Source organism: Symsagittifera roscoffensis, chromosome 7 (assembly GCF_963678635.1).
Source record: "Symsagittifera roscoffensis chromosome 7, txSymRosc1.1, whole genome shotgun sequence".
Taxonomy (NCBI): Eukaryota; Metazoa; Xenacoelomorpha; order Acoela; family Convolutidae; genus Symsagittifera; species Symsagittifera roscoffensis.
Window position 1 is genome coordinate 31,987,291 of NC_087068.1, and position 17,511 is coordinate 32,004,801.

The following is a 17,511-nucleotide window of genomic DNA, read 5'->3' on the forward strand; positions in this document are numbered from 1 at the left end:
GAAACCAAAGTTCAAGACGTTTAACTGCGCCATTTGCTTTTTGTTTGGTTATTGTACAGCGTAATTTACCTTCAACTTAGCAAAAGAAGTGCACTCCAAAAGAAACCAAAGTCAAAACTCGAAAACATTTTTTACACATTTTAATAGTGAACATTTTTTTAAAAAACCACAGGACCTAAATAACTGTCTTCACTTCGTTCATCAGTACTTACTATTGAGCTGTCAGTTCTTCAAATATTTACAGCCAAAAACTGAAAACCCTCATATGTTTTTAAACCACCTCCCCATACGCCCACAAGCAAAACTCAATTTCCCCTTCTTTAACATATTATGAGGCAACAAGGCCAAAAATCTTCAGCCACAAAAATTGTATCAACAAAATCAATTTTAACTCGAGTTGTTTATTAATTTACTTTCAAGTAAATGATCAAGGTTTGAGTCAGGATGTGTAAAGGTAACTAAAACTGAACTTTAATGAAATTGAGGATGTCAGCGCTGAGTGACCTTTGAAGCGTGAACTGATGAACATGTAACAAACGCTGTTTACTGAAAATAAAGGCTTGTTCTCGATAACGAGACACTTGCCCTCATAAGTGTACCAAAGCCCGTTCCTTAACATTCTCGAGCACCTCGCTGGAAGCAGCAAGCATGTCAAAGGAAGGCTGAAACTGCATCATGCTTCTATTGTATTTCTCCAATGTTATGTAAATGCGGCAAACAATACGTTGAGATAGATTTTAGCTTTAGTTAAGCAAAAAGTGGGATCAATTGATTCACATTTTAAAAAAATAATAATTACTAATATGCATTGAGTGTTTTCTTGGACGTTTGCTACATTTTCTCTGACTCCGCCCGATTTTTACTCAGACGTTGCTTGAATTCCTACAATACATGTTTTTAGCAAGAGGCATAATCAAAATACTTGAAACCAGTTATTCTACTCAGACTTAAATGATAGATTTTTCACGTGATTTTCTTGGCATGTGATTATCTTGAAAGTGTCATAACTTCAACTACTCAGACTTGCCTAATTGATTTTGAGTGTAGTAAAATGATATCTGAGATTATATACGTTAGCTGTAAAATATAAAAATGACGTACATGTAATTTTTAAATATCAGTTACAAACGGGTATCGGGCAGAAATATTGATTCAGGATTGTGACCTATTTGTAAATTGCTCCTTAATTTTGCTATCAAAGTTGCAAGTCTATTAGTAAGATTTTTGAAGCTTGATTTTCATTGCCAGTCTCAGTGGAAAAAGTAGAATGAAACGACAAACTTTATTGACAAAGCAGATACTTTTAGTTGAAACCTAAATTAAAATTTTCGAGTTCATTGCATATTAGTAGAGATTAGAGGCTTTTCCTTGAGGTATTTAGGAGTCTTTTGTAGATCTTTTAAGAAATTGTCATATTTCAACTTTCCACTTAATTCATCATCATATCTGGCGGCAAGCTGGAACGATTCTTCTTCGTCTAAGACCACATTGCATAATTCCAGCACAGATCTGAATTCTGAGATCGATAGGTATCCTGATTTGGAATCGTCAAGTTTCTTAAAAGCCTTTCTAAGGTTCTTGACGTCACTCAGAAGTCTTTCACGTAACCTCTTTGTCATTTCTGTCATTTTATCAACCACAACATCGCTGTCGTCGGCCGGTTTACTCGGATGTTGGTTGAAGACTTCTGCAATGTTGCTGGTTTTAACTCGTCCAGCGAACTGTTGAAGCAACGCGATATAATTCACACGTTTATCATTTGTAGTGTCAAACTTTTCACACAGCAGACTTAGTTCGTATGGGTCCAGCTCAACTTGTAGTTCGCTCATTACATTTTTGAATTGCTGGTAAGACACAAATCCAGTTCCATAAGGATCCAAATACTTCATTTCGCCTCTCACTTGGTCCCAGTGAACATCTAACTTCCTATGCAGCATGTTGAACACCAGGTCACGTGAACTGTTCACCATGTTTGACCTCTTGATCAGGTCTGAGTCTCCAATCTGAGGAGGCAGTATCCTTTGATTGGGGTACGCAGCAGTCCTTTTATCGTACAGAAAGTGCCTCACTAGCGTCTGGTAGTCGAGCGTTTTGTTCTGATTGAGATGGAACGTTTTCCACAATGATCTAATCTCGCCGAGGGTCAATTCAGGGACCATGAACGAATTTAGCATAGCTTGTAGTTGGACTTGGTTGAGCTTTCCAGTATCAGTGTTGTAATCTATGTTTGTTTTGTAATAGCGTTCCATGTCAAAGAAATGGTCACAGAGTGCCATTTTTATCTGCTTGGTCAACTCTTGAATTGAACGTCCCTTCTCAAATTGATCCCATGCCTCTGTGCTTTCTTCTTCCTCTGGTTCCTCAATGATTGCCCCTGAAAGAGCTCTGAAGTTGAACTGGTCTAAGAATTTGTTATAGAAAACGTTTCCATCTTCGTCAAGTGGCAACCTTTCTGACAAAGTTTCCATTTCCTTGTCCTCGATTTTCATACCCAATTCAGTTTCCAGTACTTTTTTGAACTCTTCTTTCGACAAGAACATCAAATGTAGCCTGTCTGCTTTGTCAAATGCTTCGAGAAGCTTCTGCAAATGAGGTTGGAACAATTCTTTTAGTGTGTGCTCCACTTTGGTGATGTTTTGCGTCATTTCGTTCCCTCGGATTTCGTTCACAAGCTTGCTAAAGGCATCGTCGTCTTTATGTGCCTGTATTTTGCTCAACAAATCATCATATGGTACTGAATTATTGGTCGCGTCGCACATAATGCCATGACGATGGAGCATCTCCATAAGAACTTCTTTCGATATCTCGATTCCCATAGCTGACATAGCTTTGAGCACCTCTTCAAATGGAAGACTTCCCGATTGATCGGGGTCCAAGTTAGCAAATGCATCTCTGACCAACACGTGACTCTTATGTAACTCACCGAGTAGCTTCCGCTCAACTTCATGACCTCCTAGGACTTTTCTTTTACGTCCGCCTGTTTTGACTTCGCTTTCTTGAGGATGCGAACCATCCTTCGTGAAATGAATGCCAAGCTTCTTTATCATGACTTTCGAGTCAATAACTCCTAAATTTTGCTCATCGTAGCGCGCCCATAGTTTGTCGAACTCCGCTTCAGACATGTCGAACCCATGTTGTCTCAAGGCTACCTGTAGTTCGGGTTTCATGATTCTCCCTTTATCGTTCGGATCATCAGATACCACAAAATTCGGAATGATGTCTCCTAGTTCCAACACTCGTTTGCGTGCTTTCTCCTTTAGTAAGGCGTTAACCTGGGCTGCAGTTAACATGCTCTTATCCTGTGCAAAATGTTTGAACTGAGTGTCAAATATAGCTGGTGGTTCGGAGCTATCTTTCTCTCTGAATGCAGTGTAGAACTGGGTATAGCTTATGATCGCTTTTTCAGCAAGTCCCGCTCGCGCTAGGAGATGATTAAAATGCTTCATACTAATTGTTCGTCCCATTATTGTCATCAAAACTCTGTGGCACTGATCCCTCGAAGTGGTCCCTTGTCCATCCAAATCAGCGGTCACAAATGCACTTCTGACATCGTAGAAATTGTCATTCACTTTCTTTGTAACAGCAGCTAACAGCTCGTCAACTTCTATTTTCAGTTTTGATTGGTAATCAGGAATGTTTGAAGTTGCGCTAAAGTGAGACTGAGCACTATCTAACCTTGGTTGCGCCTCCGTCTTCTCTCCCAGTACTGGCATGCTGGGCCGGGCTCCGGAAGCAGTAATTACCGCACTTCCTCTGGATATAGGCGGGAGGTGGACCCCACTTGCAGATGATGCTATTCTTGGAGTGGCTGCAGCACTTCGGGCGACTCGAAAAGGAACATCGCCGGAAGAACGGACCAAACTTCGGTCCGTAATAAGACCCGACGCCAAGGCATTGTGAGGCGCCGAAGAGGCAACTTGAATATCCGCGGGATTTCCTAGTTTTGAAGCAGGATGTGCAATGTCAGGTAAACTCGACATCATACGCTCCTGCATAACCAGAGCTTGGCTCTGTGGCCTAGAGACCCGAGCTGTTGACATTTTGAGTACTCAATGTGGTTATATGATTTTTTTCTAGATATTTGTTACAAAATCAACTCTAATCAAATACACATTGATGCGAAAATATTGAATTATAATATAAACTTGTCTGCGTTCAGATGAACGTTCAAAATAGCTGCGCAGCGAAGACAAGCACAACTTTGAACAAAGCGTACATTACGACAGGTCGATCAAAAATGTTACCAAGCAACTTTAATATCAAAAATTAAAATGAGAAACTTCAATGTTAGATCGAGTGTAAAATTTTGAATAAATATACATTGGTCGAAGGCTTACAAACTATCAAATCAAACATGCGTTCTTTCTCATCAGCTAATAAAAAATGGACCACCTTGTAGACAATAAAAGAGAAAAGATAATTAATTAACTGCATACCAAATTTTCTACCTGTAAACGATAGAAGGGGCTCAGAAGGAAGCCGACTGCGAGAAAAAACGCTGCAGTTATGCTTAACTGGTCTTTTAAAATTCAAAATACGCATGCGGGTAAAACCAGATTATCATAGCAGCAGAAACAACCGATTGCGACGTATTTGTGATTAAAACGAATTAAGAGCTCTGATAACTTTTTTGATAGTTTTTTTGTAAGAGTAAAGAACAGCGTCTAAAATTAGGCATCCAACTAATTATTTAATTATTTTGTCTACACAAGTGGACAAAATTAAGCGCAAATTTAGGATTTTACTCAGTAAAATGCCTGTTTTCAATGTACATTTTGGACAACGTTTCCTTCAAAAAAAATTTATTGACCAAGAGCAAAATAATCAGAGCTACCATCTGTGGTAAATTTTTCACAACGAGTGTTTACAATTTCTCGCTAAGAATGTTTCACAATGCATGAACAAATTTTTTACTCCGCTTATTCAAGAAAGATTTAACTACGAAGCAAAAACTAGTGCAGATGAGGAAAATTGGCATTTTCAGACCCGGATTACATTGGCAAGTCATTGAAACCAAATATTGATACTTTCATTGATGGTAGCTCTGCTCATTTGCTCCAGGTCATGTAAAAATTTAACTGAATTTCGAAGGAAATGTTGTCCAAAATGTACAATGAGAGTGCCAACAGTGCCAATGTTCAAGCCAACAGAGTGAAATCCTTATTTTGCGTTTAACTTTGTCGACTAGTGTATTACGTTGCGTGTAATTAATTTCCAAGACAGCCTACAAAAACTATTTCTTTAATGTAGATATTGATTAAAACACATGGTAAAAAGGGCACTTCAAAAGTAACAAGCAGACAGTTTTCAAGCCAATAAAAATTGAGTCACCTACTCTGCAGTCGTAAGAAATTCGAAAACAATTGAGTTTCTTGAGGTTCGAATGGCGCAACGTAACCGGACAAAAATGAAACAAAAACTGCAAGCTACTTATTCTGAAACATCACGGTTGAAAAAAGACCATGATTGTTATGTTACTTGATGAATAGGAAAAGCTTGGAGCAACTACGTAAATGCCTTTATTTTCCAAAACAAATATCATCGTTATATCATAAGAGGGGGTCAATTAATATGGGACCTTCCGTCATGTGACCGTCCGTGCACAGGTTGGATAGGGCCACACCAACGCTGTATAAATAAATCGGCAAAAATTTACGAACAAATGAAGTCGATTTTACGGCATCCAGAGAATTAAAATCTAGCCTCCTCGATTGTAGCACAGATTGAATTGTTATGTTGGATGTATTTTTAAGTTTTTTGCAGACCCTGAGGCAGAAGATTGCACTCCTCAGAAATGCAAACTTATTTTGGTTCTTGTAAAATTTATTGTCTCGGAGTATAAATCCTTCCGTTTTTCGCTTAGTTTCTCTTCTAGTTTCAGAACGGTTCTTGTAGAGTCCGGTCCTGCTCCTCCAGTACACGCAAAAATTAGTGGAACAAAGCTGCTGTGTTCCACATAAAAAAACTCTTTGTTGGTATTTTACTGTTTTGACACTCTCATGATATTTATAGGCGTCAGACATAGTTTTATGCCAGGATTTAGCACGGCGGTTGAAAAGTTTAACATCGAAAAACCGAATTGCGACATCAGACTACAAACCGTGTTAGCCTAATTGTTGTGATAAACTTATTAAATAGCTTCATATTTTGAGTATGCGAACCAGACGTGCAGACTCAATATCCACAACGGATGTTGTCACAACGGATAGCGGAAACTGTGCGAAATGCAAGAAGACTGGAGAACCTGGATCACAATGGATACAGTGCGACATTTGTGATGAGTGGTTTCACAATGCCTGTTGCGGTCTACCAACTGATCTTATCCCGCAAATTACTAAATTTAAGTTACTGTTATTCAGATGCAATATTTGTTTATCAAAGAAAGCTTTACCTGTTTCTCATGTTATTGTTCAACATGCTATCAAGGAAGCTCTTTCAGAGTTACCTAATACTGTTGATAAATTAGTGAAGGACAACTTATCTACTATTTTACCTGCTTTTAACACTCAGTCAAGAGTATCTACTGAGAAACTTGAACGCAAACTTGAAATTCGCATTCAGAACCTTCCTGATCCAACTGATAATTTTTTTTTTAGTAAAAAGTTAATTAAATTTGTATCTGAAAAATACAGAACAGAAACAGACAATTTCAATATAGTAAAAATGCACAGCATCAAACCATCCAAAACGGTGTGCAACGACAGGCCGAGTTGTGGTACTCGGGAACCAACTGATAATACACAGTTCAAACGGATGGAGTTTGATGAAAACCTTGTATCTGATGTGCTTAAGCATTTGAATGAGTGGGATCGATATAATGTATCCTCAATTAAACGTTTGGGTCAATTCAATCCACTAATACACGACCTCGGTCTGTTTTGGTGAAATTTTCCAATGAATGGACTGCTAGCAAAGTTCTGAAAAAAGCACAACTTCTCAAAGAATTTCGCATCGCACACCAGTGTTTATATCGAAGTCTCTAACAAGGAATGAACTTGCATTGGAAAAACTAATTCTCAAGAAACGCTGGGAAGTAATCAATAGCGGAACTCCAAAGCAAGATCTGAAAATTCGGAATTTACAACTCTTTCACAAAGACATTGTCGTGGATATTACTGCATGACTGACCAGTGTAACAGTTGTATCTTGGAATTCTCGTAGTTTGGTCAGCCTTGACAAACGTTTATCCTGTATCAAACTTTTAAATTTCATGTCTCCTGATCTTTTGTGTTTATGCGAAACTTGGTTAAGCTCCAATGACACAAACATTTTACCTAATACAGGTTATTACACAAATTCACAAGCTACCCAAAAAAAATGGCAATCCCGGCGGAGTTGCAATACTTGTGCGTGATGGTTTGAACCTGGCGGCTTGGGACTGCACTTTACCTGATTTTGATTTTGCTTGCGGCACTGTCTTAAGTACAGATCCTTAAATCCTTATCTTATCGGTTTATAATCCCCCCGCCACATCAAATTATAGAGTATCATCCACACATTTATCTCAGTGTCTGGAGTTATACACTTCAAAGTTTCTGCATGATTTTCCCTGTGGTATTATTTCTATTTTTGGTGATTTCAATATGCCAGACGCGTGTTGGATATCTCACTCTGCCACTACCGCTAGTTCACAGGCTGTGATCGACAATTTCGATTCATTGAATTGTGTCCAACTAGTGACTGAGCCGACGCATATTAGCGGCAACACGCTAGATATTTTTGTTACAAGTCAACCTGAGCTGTGCTCAATGAATGTGGAACCAGACCATTTTACATCCGATCATTATCCTGTTACAGTTATTTTCCATGTGTCGAATTCTGAAAGCATCACTTCTGATTTACCTAATGACTTTCCAATTGATTCTAAAAACACTTTTAACATCGATATTTTCATGAATTTTTTAGTTATATTTGGTTGCCTTTTCCAAGTTTATTTTCAAATGATTCCCACTGATTTTTATCTTGCGTGGTATGATGCTATGATAAAGTCGGTTTAGACTTCTATTTGACTGAAACGAAAGAAAAGATCAAGGTTACCATTCTATTTTTCTAGCCATTCCGTACATCTCAGTAACAAAGTCTCTACTGAGAAGCGTAAATTGGCGAAATTCAATTTGCTCTATTCGACATTGTTGTCTGATCTTCAACGAGATTTGAATAACTCGATTGAGCTAGACAAAATTACATTACTGTCTTCTTTTCATTCACTTGATACTAACGACTGTTTCAAGTTACTTCACAAACTTTCTGGCAGCACACCAATTCCTTCTGTTGTTAAATTGGGAGCCTCATAAGCTTCTACTGATAACACCAAAGCCGATTTGTTTAAATACTTTTTCTGTTCTGTGTACAAAAGCGAAACGTTTACGTATAACGGTTGTTCTGATAATACTTCCATTAACTTGCGCGATTTATCGTTTGGTGAAAGTGATGTAAATAGTTAACTTAAAAAGGTAGCAGATACCACAGCAGTTGCAGCTGATGGCATTCCACCATTTGTTCTCAAATATAATGCTGATGCACTCACGCCTATGGTATATATTCTATTCAGTCAAAATGTTACCTGCTGTCTTTGGCCCGATTTTTGGAATGAGGCGTTTATCATGCCTTTTCATAAGTCCGGGCCAAAATCTGACAATACAAATTATCGTGGAATTAGTTTTTTACCGCGCTTATCGCTTTGCTTGGAAAAACTGCTTTTTTATTTTCATTTATTCTAATGTTCAACACAAATTTTCTCGTAGACAGCATGGCTTTGTTAAAAAGCGCAGCACGTTTACACAATTGTTGGAATATGTTGAAAATATTTACAAATGTATTGATGCCAATGAAAATTTTTGTTCTGTATAATTTGACATTCAAAAGGCTTTTGACTCTGTGTCACACAAACAGTTGCTGAACAAGCTGTCTTCTTTTGGTTTTGACAAAAATTTTATCATGTTAATTTCATCTTATCTTTCCAATCGCTCACAAAGAGTACGTATTAACAATATTCTATCTTACAAAAGTTACATCTCTAGCGGTGTACCACAAGGAAGCATTTCAGGACCACTTTTATTCCTTATTTATATCAATGATCTCCCGGATGTTGTCAAGTATTCCTCACTGTCTTCATTTGCTGATGACCTGAAACTGCTTTATCGAGACAACTGTCATGACAATTTTCAGTCTGATTTAGATTCGGTAGAGACCTGGGCAACCCAAAACGGTCTTGATTTTCATCCAGACAAAACTAAATTCATTTCAAACAATAGCTCTATTTTCAACCTTTATCTTAACGGGTCAGAAATATGCTCTGTTGATCATATCAAAGACTTGGGTGTTTATATCTCGCCTACTTTGTCTTGGAATCACCATGTTTCTGCGAAACTTGGTAAAGCTACAAAGTGTTTTCATTATTTAAAGCGTAATGTTCCTTTCAGCTCACCTGTTAAAACTAAGCTTCAAATGTACATTTCTTGTGTGAGGTCCATTTTACTTTATAACTCTTGTATTTGGTACCCAAATTTATCAAAGCTACGTGATTTGGAAAAATTTCAGAAAAAGGCAGTAAAGTGGATACTTGGTTCCACTAATTATACTGACAGTCTTGTGATGTTAAACATACTGCCTATTTGCTATCAAATTATTTTTACTGATTGTCTTCTCGTCTTCAAACTGTTACATAACTGTTACGACTTCGATATTAATGACTATGTTACTGTTAGTGAATCGAGACCGGGTAACAGATCCAATCAGAGAATGGTATTCTCTGTACCTCTTACCCGCAAATTCTGTTCCCTTGGGAGCTTTTTCCATAGAACAATTCATAGCGTCAATAGTGTTTTAGCAAAAGTCGAAATCAACTCTACAACTACAGTCTCACAAACCAAGACTCTACTCTTCAATTTCCTTAAACAGCAACTTCAATCAACCTTCAATCTCGACAATCCATGCACTTTCTTCATCAAATGCCGTTGCAACACATGTCGTTCCTGAACATTAACAATTTAACTCAAAGCTTGAATTACGCAAACTCAAAATTTCACTTTTGTATGTAGTATCATTCACTAATAAAGTTTGTTTCTTCTCTTCTTCTTCTTCTTCTTCTTCTTCTTCTCTTACAGCTTAAAAGCTACTACCAAAATAACCCCCCCCCCCCACTCTAGAAGTGAGAACGTCCCCATGGTCAGGTCTCTAAATACCTCAAACACAGGAACGCGATTAAAAACAGGGTCGTAAACTTAAGTATACCGTTAGTTTTCATTGGACAGAGGACCTTTGGTCCATTTCAGATGGATCAACCTAAAAACTCGCCTTAACTCAAAATAAATACATAGAATGCACTCAAGAAACTGAAATTGAGTACTCACATACCGACTCGACTTCAAGAATTAGGTAAATATTAACCGTATAGCAACTCTAGAGTTGATTTAAAGTAATTAAGTTTAAGTCGAGAAATTTTGAAGAAGTAAGTTTTAACCAAGAAAAGTTATGCTCTTTTGATCATTGGACAGCTTCAGCTGTCTACCCTCCCACTCAAGTGTCCCTCTGGTCCATTCAAGTGTCAATTGTTCTTTATTTTTCTTCCTGAACTCTTGATTTTCTGTCAGCAACAAGACAGCTCTACTCGTGTCGAATTATTCCGGTAAAACTGCAAATAGCAATTATACTATCGTATTTTTCTAGCGACTTTCCCGCGATTGTAACTCGAATTTTCTTTATAATTTCATTTGCCTTTCCAGTTGACGCGAGAAACTTGATCATGACAGGCTTCATTCGAATTTTTAAAAAGTTACTTTTGTCCCCAAAATTGAGATTAAACTTTTAATTCAAGGTCAAACTTCCAAATATGACCGACTGGTACTTACTCCCCGATGACTCAAGATCGATGTCCTCATGGCGCGTCGTCGTCATGTCAGTGAGCCTCCAGATTGTTGAGTGCTTCTCAAGATACAGTGCCAGTGGTCATTTACAGAAGTTTGCAGCAGATTCAACTTTATCTACATCCCCAAAGTTTCACAGCCATGCAAAATTGTCACATTATAGCTAAACAGCCATCAAAATCTGCATCCACCTGTACCCTGAATTCCAGCTTTATGAGACATCCTTTAAAATTTCTTTTGTTCAACCCAGCCACAAAAATGTCATGCAGCATTTTGATTTAAATAAATAGATATAGTATATGAAAAACAATATTTTGTACACTAAAATTTTTTTCCGTGAATTCAGATTTTATGTGAATTCACACTCAAGACTCAAGAATTTATCCCTGAGCATCCTGCTCAAATCACGCCCCCGTCTTCGAAGTACTGGGTCCAGGCACACTCGACACAGTGATCTGCCTCATTAATTCCTTTTCATCCTCGGAATTGATCATGATTTCCACCCATGCCTTCAGCTGTTCATAGGATCGCATCCATTCCCTTTGCTCTTGCAATCTTCTCGTTTGACTTGGTAGGCTCTTCACCTTGGACTCTCTGTTCAAGCAAAAAGAGTTCTGCAAGCTCAAGCTCACGTTCTTTGCCAGGTCTTCTTCCAGTATTGATCCCCTCGGATAGGTATTATCTCTAGACACCCTGCCAACTCTTTTCCAGCCTGTGGTTATCCCGTTACGATGGATGAGCAGAGGTCTCTCGAAGGCTACCGGCCCTATATCGGCCTGGAATTGACGGTACTCCTTCTGATGTTTCTTCATGTGATTCTTTGTCGAAGTGTATATCCAAGAAGTCAGTGTCGCCCCAAACCATGAAAAGAATCGTATGCGGCTCCACACGTGCCTCACTTCCATGGGTACAGCGAATAATTTGCACGCAGTCTCAAACAACTCAAGCCTCCTGCTATAGTCAATGGCATGCATCCCATCCACTGTTGGTGCCTTCGATTCCCGATAATTTGTTATATTCTCCTCAAGCCATCGCAGTGCCAACATCGAGCTCACCACGAAGAGAGTAACTACCTGTTGATGATCAGGTAGTCTAATCGACCGAATTTTTTCGACATCCCATATCAAGCATAGGTTTGACTGCTCTGGATACCACACCGTCTGTGCCAGACAATGACATGGGTATTCTCCGTGTGTCAAGTTGATGCTCCGGATGTTAGGTTCTCCAGAAGCCTCGTGCAAAGGTTCAAACTCCATCATTTTGGCGTGTGCCACATCATTCTCTCCACAGCTTGTATGTTGCTTGTCGCCTTCCCGCTTGCGCCTTACCTCTCGAAATCACTGGTGCTCTCCGTTTCCAAACTCAAGAGTTCCCTTCATCAGATCTCGCTCAAGTCCTCCCTTCGATCCCCTGGCACCATTCCCAGCATCTTCCGAAACAACCTTTGCGAGTGATGTGGCATTCGCGCCAAGCGCACGCATTTGGGCACCGAGAAAGCCTTGTCAATTAGCAACCTCTGACTAGAAGCCTCCACCATCGCCATGTGCAGCTGATAGTGACTTCCGCACAAGTTCGCCATGACTGATCCCACCAGAGACTTCGCATTCATCGGCAGACCGTAGGCCTCACTCACGGGAACACCCATATCTGCCTCAAGACCGACCTTACATCCTCTGATATGCTTCTGGATCAATTATAGTACTCAAGGCCATTACCTACACTCAACGCTGTCACCACATGATGTTCGGATTCTAGCATCTCCAGTGACAACAGACTACACATTCTTGAGAAAAATCCCAACGCCGTCTCTAAATTCCCCGTTGTGCTCGCGTAGCAATCAGCCTTTATTTGCACCTCACTTTTTCCTTCTCAGTAAAATCACCAAACCAAGTGGCTAGATCTTTCCTTTGAAAAGACTGTTTCCTGACACGAGGCCGTTCATCACAAGAATGTTCTCCACCTCCACTCGCTAGATCAAGACAACTGCCTGGCTCCAGCTTCTCAGGCGACTCGTTCGACTTGCTCATGACTTCTTCAGGTTCTTTTCGATGAGGTAGGATCAAATTGTGTATCACGTTCAGATTTCCCAGATCCTCATCCTTCCCTGGTGACAGTCTCACTGGTGACAGCTCCGTGACTTCGTTCATATTTGCCTGAGGATGTGGACACCAAGATGGCCTCAGCAACTTCCAAATAGTTACCAAGTTCTTAGACAAAATGTCATCTTTGTCTCCCAGCCTCAGCTCCACCTGCCTCTCAGAGAGCGGCACGCTGACGACTTTTGGAACATTCTCAAGCAGCAAACCCAGGCTCAGTTTCTTCCTCTCAGTCGGATCAATCTCGATTATCTTCTCTGTCCAGAATTTCAGCAGCGCCGTAACTTCAAAAATCATATAGGCAGCTCCTGCTTCCGCATCCAAGAAAGGGTTGTATGATATCCCCATTACGACGGACACATACTCATACTCCACTCGCTTCGTGGGTCTCGAGTAATCTTCCGCCAAAGCCAGGCTACGATGCACGTCATGACTCTCATCAAACTTCTTGTTCGAGAACCGTCGGGTTTTGCATGGTTCTCCAGGGACTGCCTCGAACCATCCTCCTTCTCAATCCCAGTACTCTGATACACTTTCAGGATGACGCTCGAGACTCTCTTCTCCAATGCTTGACCTCCCGCCGCACTTTGATAGCATGCCTGGATGGTAGCATCAGGTATCACCGATATGATCCACCTAAAGAAAAAGGTGGCAGATGGCATCTTTTATCCTTGCAAGACTCAACACTGAATTGTCTCGAGCATCATGCTGAGTCAGCATTCGATACAGGTGCAAATCTTTGTCGCCCAGTTTTAGTTTATCGTATGAAGTCAATGCTTCTAGCGCCACTCCTGCCAAGATCCACGTAAACATCAACTGCCCCGCCGTCCTGACAAAAGGATTCGCCAAGAAATGTTTTGAAGACGAGGGTACCCTCATTTCGTCTCCAAATACTCCAACAGCATTTTATCCCAGTTTCGTCCAAACTGGTTCTTCAACTCTAGTTTATTCACTTCCGCCCTCTGTTGGGTAGTCCAATTTTGACGTTTCCTAGTTACCCCGCGATCAAAATTTTATAGGCAGCTCTCCGGTTCTTTCGCAGTATCCAGGGCTATCCAACAGGTGCGAGCAGTATTTTTTGTCAGTCCTCTTTCGAGCGGGTCATTTGCTACTTGTTTTCCAATGCCCTGGTTTCACTTCGAGATCGATTCTTTGCCAATATCCACTTCCCACAATTGACCACTGATGGAGCGTTTCTTCGCTTTCGCCTCTTGTGGTTTGAAATCTTTTTTCCGATCCCGGACTTGTCGCGTTTTCTATCTCGATCAATACTTCAGCCAACTTTCGCGTCACTGAATTGCCTTTGTAGGCTGTCGTTTTCCATCTCATTAGAACTATTGGAGCCATCTCCTTCAAATTATTCCCTGAAACCGCCTCCACCGAGCAACTCGCTTCTTCTACCTCCCGTTTCCTTTTCCCTGACCTCACTACTTTACTCGGGGGCATAGCTATGATCATCATTGGATCCCCTTCTTTGTCCAGGTCTTCCTCATTCGAGTCTTGTCTCCCCCCTCCTTAGGAATCGTAATATCTTTAATTATAATACTAGATTTATTTTTAATTATCAATAATGGCCTTAACTTTTTCATTCTTGATTTTTTCACTCAGAGTAGAGCTGTCTTTACATGATTTAGGCCCGGAGTTCGGCTTAATTTCCCGCAAGTGAATCATCTTGCCAAGCAATTCTCCTCACGCCTTCTCGTCCAGTCCAGTGGCCATCAAGAAAGGTTCTCCAAATCCTACTACACTGTCCCAGAGCACTTCTTTGAATTCACACATTTTCACTTCCCTTTCCACCTTTTGATTAAAATCGCTCAAGAAATCCTGCCACCCTTTCTGATCTAGCGTGTCCAAGAACGTCCATTTGTTTCTTCCGAAGGTGTTCGTTCCCCTCGCTCCATCACTCAAGATTACCATGCCCATATTCGAGGGCTCGCTCGCCTGTGGCAACTCTTGATTCTGCCGGGGGATCCCAAATGTGTTATTGTGAGTTCCATGCTCCGAAACCACAGACTGGCGGTCAAGTGGCATATCACGGGGTGGTCATCCCCACTTCCGTACTGAACTTCAGTTGCCGAGCCAAATTCGGTATATCAAGACAAAGCGCCTCGTCCAACACATTCAAGGTGTCTGCGAATTCATAAAAACCCCTCAGGGCATGAGGCACTTCTGCCCATGCCATCGCCACTTCCGACTTCAGAAGTCTCAAGTTTACCGGCTCGAGTTCTCGATTCGGGGCTGCCATTAGCATCCGCAACCCGTTGCCTTCTGCTATCAACATCCACATCGCGTACTTGAACTGTAGAGCTGCTGGCATACCTGCATAACCTGGCGCTGATGCGAATACCACCTTCGTTTTTGACCCCAATCGAGAAGCCACCAACTCCTGCGCCTCATTCATTGCTGCAAACAAGGTCTGAATTGCCTCACAGATCTTCTTTGGCGTTGGTTCACCAATTCTCAAGTGCTAAAGTAATCCCGCTGCATGCAGTCAATCGTTCATCCCCGCGAACAACAACAACTCCGACTCACACGGTCTTTCCGATTTCAACGCCACAATCAGAGTCAACATCTGATTTAGTTCCGCGCCTGGTAGCAGATACACCAACGCCTCTGCTCTGGCCAAAATAATTTCGGGGAGGTTCCATCGAAAACTGACCTCGCTGCTCCAGGGTGAGCGATCAGAAACTGCCAGAGTCTTGGCCAGCTGTGAGGTCCCATGGAAATTCCCGTATCTTAGATTTTCTGACAATTTCGGGCCCAAATAGGCAGTAGGAGTCCCATGCTTTTCGGCTCAAGAAATTTTTCTACGGCTCTTAACTGCGCAGGAATTTCCACTCTAACTCTGGCTACACTCGTAAGATGCTTCAGTGGTTCCACTATGAGGCTTGGGCTTCCCAATTACTTGAGAGGCCGGTATTTGAATGGTCCAGTGATTGATTTCTGAGGAATCCCAGTCGAGTCCGCCGTTTCCAGGGTTTAGTCTCGAGAAAAGTGCGCTTCATGCGCCTTCAGCCAATCCACGCAGAAGTGATTGCTCAGGTCCTCGTGTGAGAGGCTCTTGAGTCCCATGACCTCCCTTAGCTCTTGCCTGCAGGCCAGATCTTCAAGATCCAAGTCGTTCACTCGTTTCATATACCTAGCCTTGCTTGATTTTTCACGGCCTCCTGCCGGTGCTCGGTCATTCTACTTCTTCTCCACCATTGGTACTTGTGACACCCCAGAGCTTTGTGGTGTAGAAGACTCTACCTCATCCCTCTCCATGGGTGTCGAACCCAGTTGCCAGATTCTGCTGCTCCTCGAACTCCCTCTAGAATCAATTCTACCTCCCAATGGGTCAGCCACTGGCCTACCTGAAAAGAAGGAAGGCCTCGGGGGCGGACCAAGGGTGAATTGATTAGTCTCCACCAGATCCGACTCTACATTGTTGATATGTCCCTGAAACGTACCATTCAACCACCCCGCGCCCTTGGGCTTATTGAAGTGGATGCCGTCCGAAGATGAGTTTAGCGGCAGGGAGTACTCCATCATTCTCGCGACATGGAGCAGCCTCACGGGCAGGAGGCTTCTCTTCTGCATTTGCCTGATTATATCATTGAAGTGGCGCACCCTCTCATTCATGTTCATCGCCTTCTGGTCTGCCATCCTATTGTAGGGAAACGTACAAATCGTGAGCACCGTAGGTTCCAAGTAGATCCTCAGCTCCTCAAGAAAGCAGTTCTCCTTGTCCTGAAGCCTCACCATCTTCCGCGATTCGCCTTTAGAAGCATTCTTAGTTCCCATCATTAGGGTGACCGTGTACACCTTTCCCATTTCCAGCATCTCTAGCGACGCCAATATCTGGGGCATTGCTGCACCCCAGAAACTCAAGGTTCCCACCTGCCAGGGCGCCTGGATCCTCGTCAGGACCCTGACAAGACTGTCCCCAATGATCAAGTAGACCGTGCCTTCAGATATTCTGGGCTGCGTGAAGTATTGCACACAAGATGCGTCATGGAACTCGTCCCTCCTCTCGCGTTGCCCCGACGTCCAATCATCCCGTTTGTGTCGGTGGTATGCGCCATCTGTGTTCTTTTTGCTACTTGTTTTCCAATGCCCTGGTTTCACTTCGAGATCGATTCTTTGCCAATATCCACTTCCCACAATTGACCACTGATGGAGCGTTTCTTCGCTTTCGCCTCTTGTGGTTTGAAATCTTTTTTCCGATCCCGGACTTGTCGCGTTTTCTATCTCGATCAATACTTCAGCCAACTTTCGCGTCACTGAATTGCCTTTGTAGGCTGTCGTTTTCCATCTCATTAGAACTATTGGAGCCATCTCCTTCAAATTATTCCCTGAAACCGCCTCCACCGAGCAACTCGCTTCTTCTACCTCCCGTTTCCTTTTCCCTGACCTCACTACTTTACTCGGGGGCATAGCTATGATCATCATTGGATCCCCTTCTTTGTCCAGGTCTTCCTCATTCGAGTCTTGTCTCCCCCCTCCTTAGGAATCGTAATATCTTTAATTATAATACTAGATTTATTTTTAATTATCAATAATGGCCTTAA

The 17,511-nt window shown here is 41.6% G+C and overlaps 1 protein-coding gene across 1 annotated transcript; it reads right to left on the reverse strand.

The window, feature by feature from the left end:
- Positions 1 to 1,268: 1,268 nt before the first annotated feature.
- LOC134851109 (EF-hand calcium-binding domain-containing protein 6-like) lies at positions 1,269 to 4,710 on the reverse strand. The gene has a single exon (XM_063867040.1). The coding sequence runs from the start codon at positions 4,038 to 4,040 to the stop codon at positions 1,335 to 1,337; it is 2,706 nt and encodes a 901-aa protein (XP_063723110.1). The 5' UTR covers positions 4,041 to 4,710; the 3' UTR covers positions 1,269 to 1,334.
- Positions 4,711 to 17,511: the final 12,801 nt, after the last annotated feature.